General features: G+C 46.4%; 1 protein-coding gene across 1 annotated transcript in view; it reads left to right on the forward strand.

The window, feature by feature from the left end:
* The window catches only part of LOC107570322 (girdin-like), an 8,299-nt gene extending 7,007 nt beyond the window's left edge, over positions 1-1,292 (forward strand). Inside the window, exon 3 of the mRNA XM_016256543.1 lies at positions 772-1,292. Within this exon, the coding sequence (XP_016112029.1) occupies positions 772-1,036 (265 nt within the window). The 3' untranslated portion in view covers positions 1,037-1,292. The remainder of the gene's footprint in view (positions 1-771) is intronic.
* The last annotated feature ends 186 nt before the right edge of the window (positions 1,293-1,478 follow it).

Here is a 1,478-nt window from a genome sequence, read left to right on the forward strand (position 1 = left end):
AACAATGAAAAATTCGCTGTTTGTCGTGTATGATCTGCATGATGATATGATGAATGGATGGTTCATTTTCAACAGCAGATTCAGGGCCTCACTGCACACGTCTGCGGCGCGTTACGGCTCCACGGCCACCGGAGCTGATCGCTGCCACTCTAATGCTTGTGTTTATCAGCCAGCTGCGGCACGTTTCTGACGCGGGTTACGTTTGTTTCTGAAGGGACCGCACCCCCGATCTACATAAATGCATCTATGTTCGCGCGAATCATTCATGATCCAGCTTCACCTACAGAAGAAGTGAGTGTAAGGTTTTTTAACAAATCTTTGCAAATCGCCTTTCATAATAACGTGCTAATTAGCAAGTTTCACGATGAATCCTAAAGTAAACAGTCCCTCAGAGAGTGGCTCGGAAGAGAGGGGCGGAGTCAGCAGAGCTCATTAACATTTAAAGGAAAATGCTACAAAAACGGTTTGATCTGAAAAGAGCTGTTTTGACAGGGTAAAAAGGTGTTTTTACACTACCATTGAGAATTTTAACCAAACTATGTTACAGACTTTTCATTAAGACCCTAAAGAATCATATCAGCTTGTGGGAAATGGGCATCCGATGACCCCTTTAATGGAGGAGCGATAGCGCACCGCTCGAAAGGGGGTGGAATGGGGCGCAATAATCGTTTATCTCGATTGATGTATTGTCATAATCATTGGAGGTTGAAATTTAAGCTGTAATTTTGATTAATTGCACATGTCTAACGTCCGTGTGGTTTGTTCTGACAGAAACCCAAACAGCAGCGTCCAGAGAGCCCACAGGAAGGTCCACAACGACCCGACGCTGCGCATCCAGAACCTGTCCATCCTCGTGCAGCAGATCAAGTCCTGCTATCAGGTGAGCAGCGCACTCTATCTGCGCTTTTATCAGTCTTCTGGCAGCTTTGTGAGTCTGTGCAGTCAGTCTGGCATTAGATATGCAGATGCTTTTTCTGATCCATTGCTGTGGTTATCAGTGTCGATCATTGCATGTTTGGATTCAGTCCTGCATTGAAATGCAGTTGTCGATCCTGAAAGGTGTTTTTGTGCTTGACTCTCTACAGTTCTCACTTCTCACATGCGTTCAGCAGACACTGTGTCCGGGATGCTCATGAGCTTCTCTCTGTTTCAGTCTTTGTTAAAAGGCCCTGGGCGGTGCGAGGCTGTAGTTTGTTTGTTGTTTGGGGTCTGTGTAGTGTACATACAGCGCTGGATCAGGCTTCAGTGTGGAGAGGAGAGCTGATGGCTGTGTTTGTGTCTGAGCTTCTGCTCTTCTCCAGCGGATCCTGTGCTGTGAATCACACCTTCATGTGAGCATCAGACTGAAATATGAGTGTGTGTTCACTGATCATGTGTGTGCTGCGTTCCTCTCATAGCAGCTGCTTAGATAATGACTGACCTCAGCATGTAGCGCACATCTGTGTGTGTGTGTGTGTGTGTGAGTGTGTGAGTGAGTG

The sequence above is a fragment of the Sinocyclocheilus grahami genome, unplaced genomic scaffold (genome assembly GCF_001515645.1).
Source record: "Sinocyclocheilus grahami isolate Dianchi unplaced genomic scaffold, SAMN03320097.WGS_v1.1 scaffold1440.1, whole genome shotgun sequence".
Taxonomy (NCBI): Eukaryota; Metazoa; Chordata; class Actinopteri; order Cypriniformes; family Cyprinidae; genus Sinocyclocheilus; species Sinocyclocheilus grahami.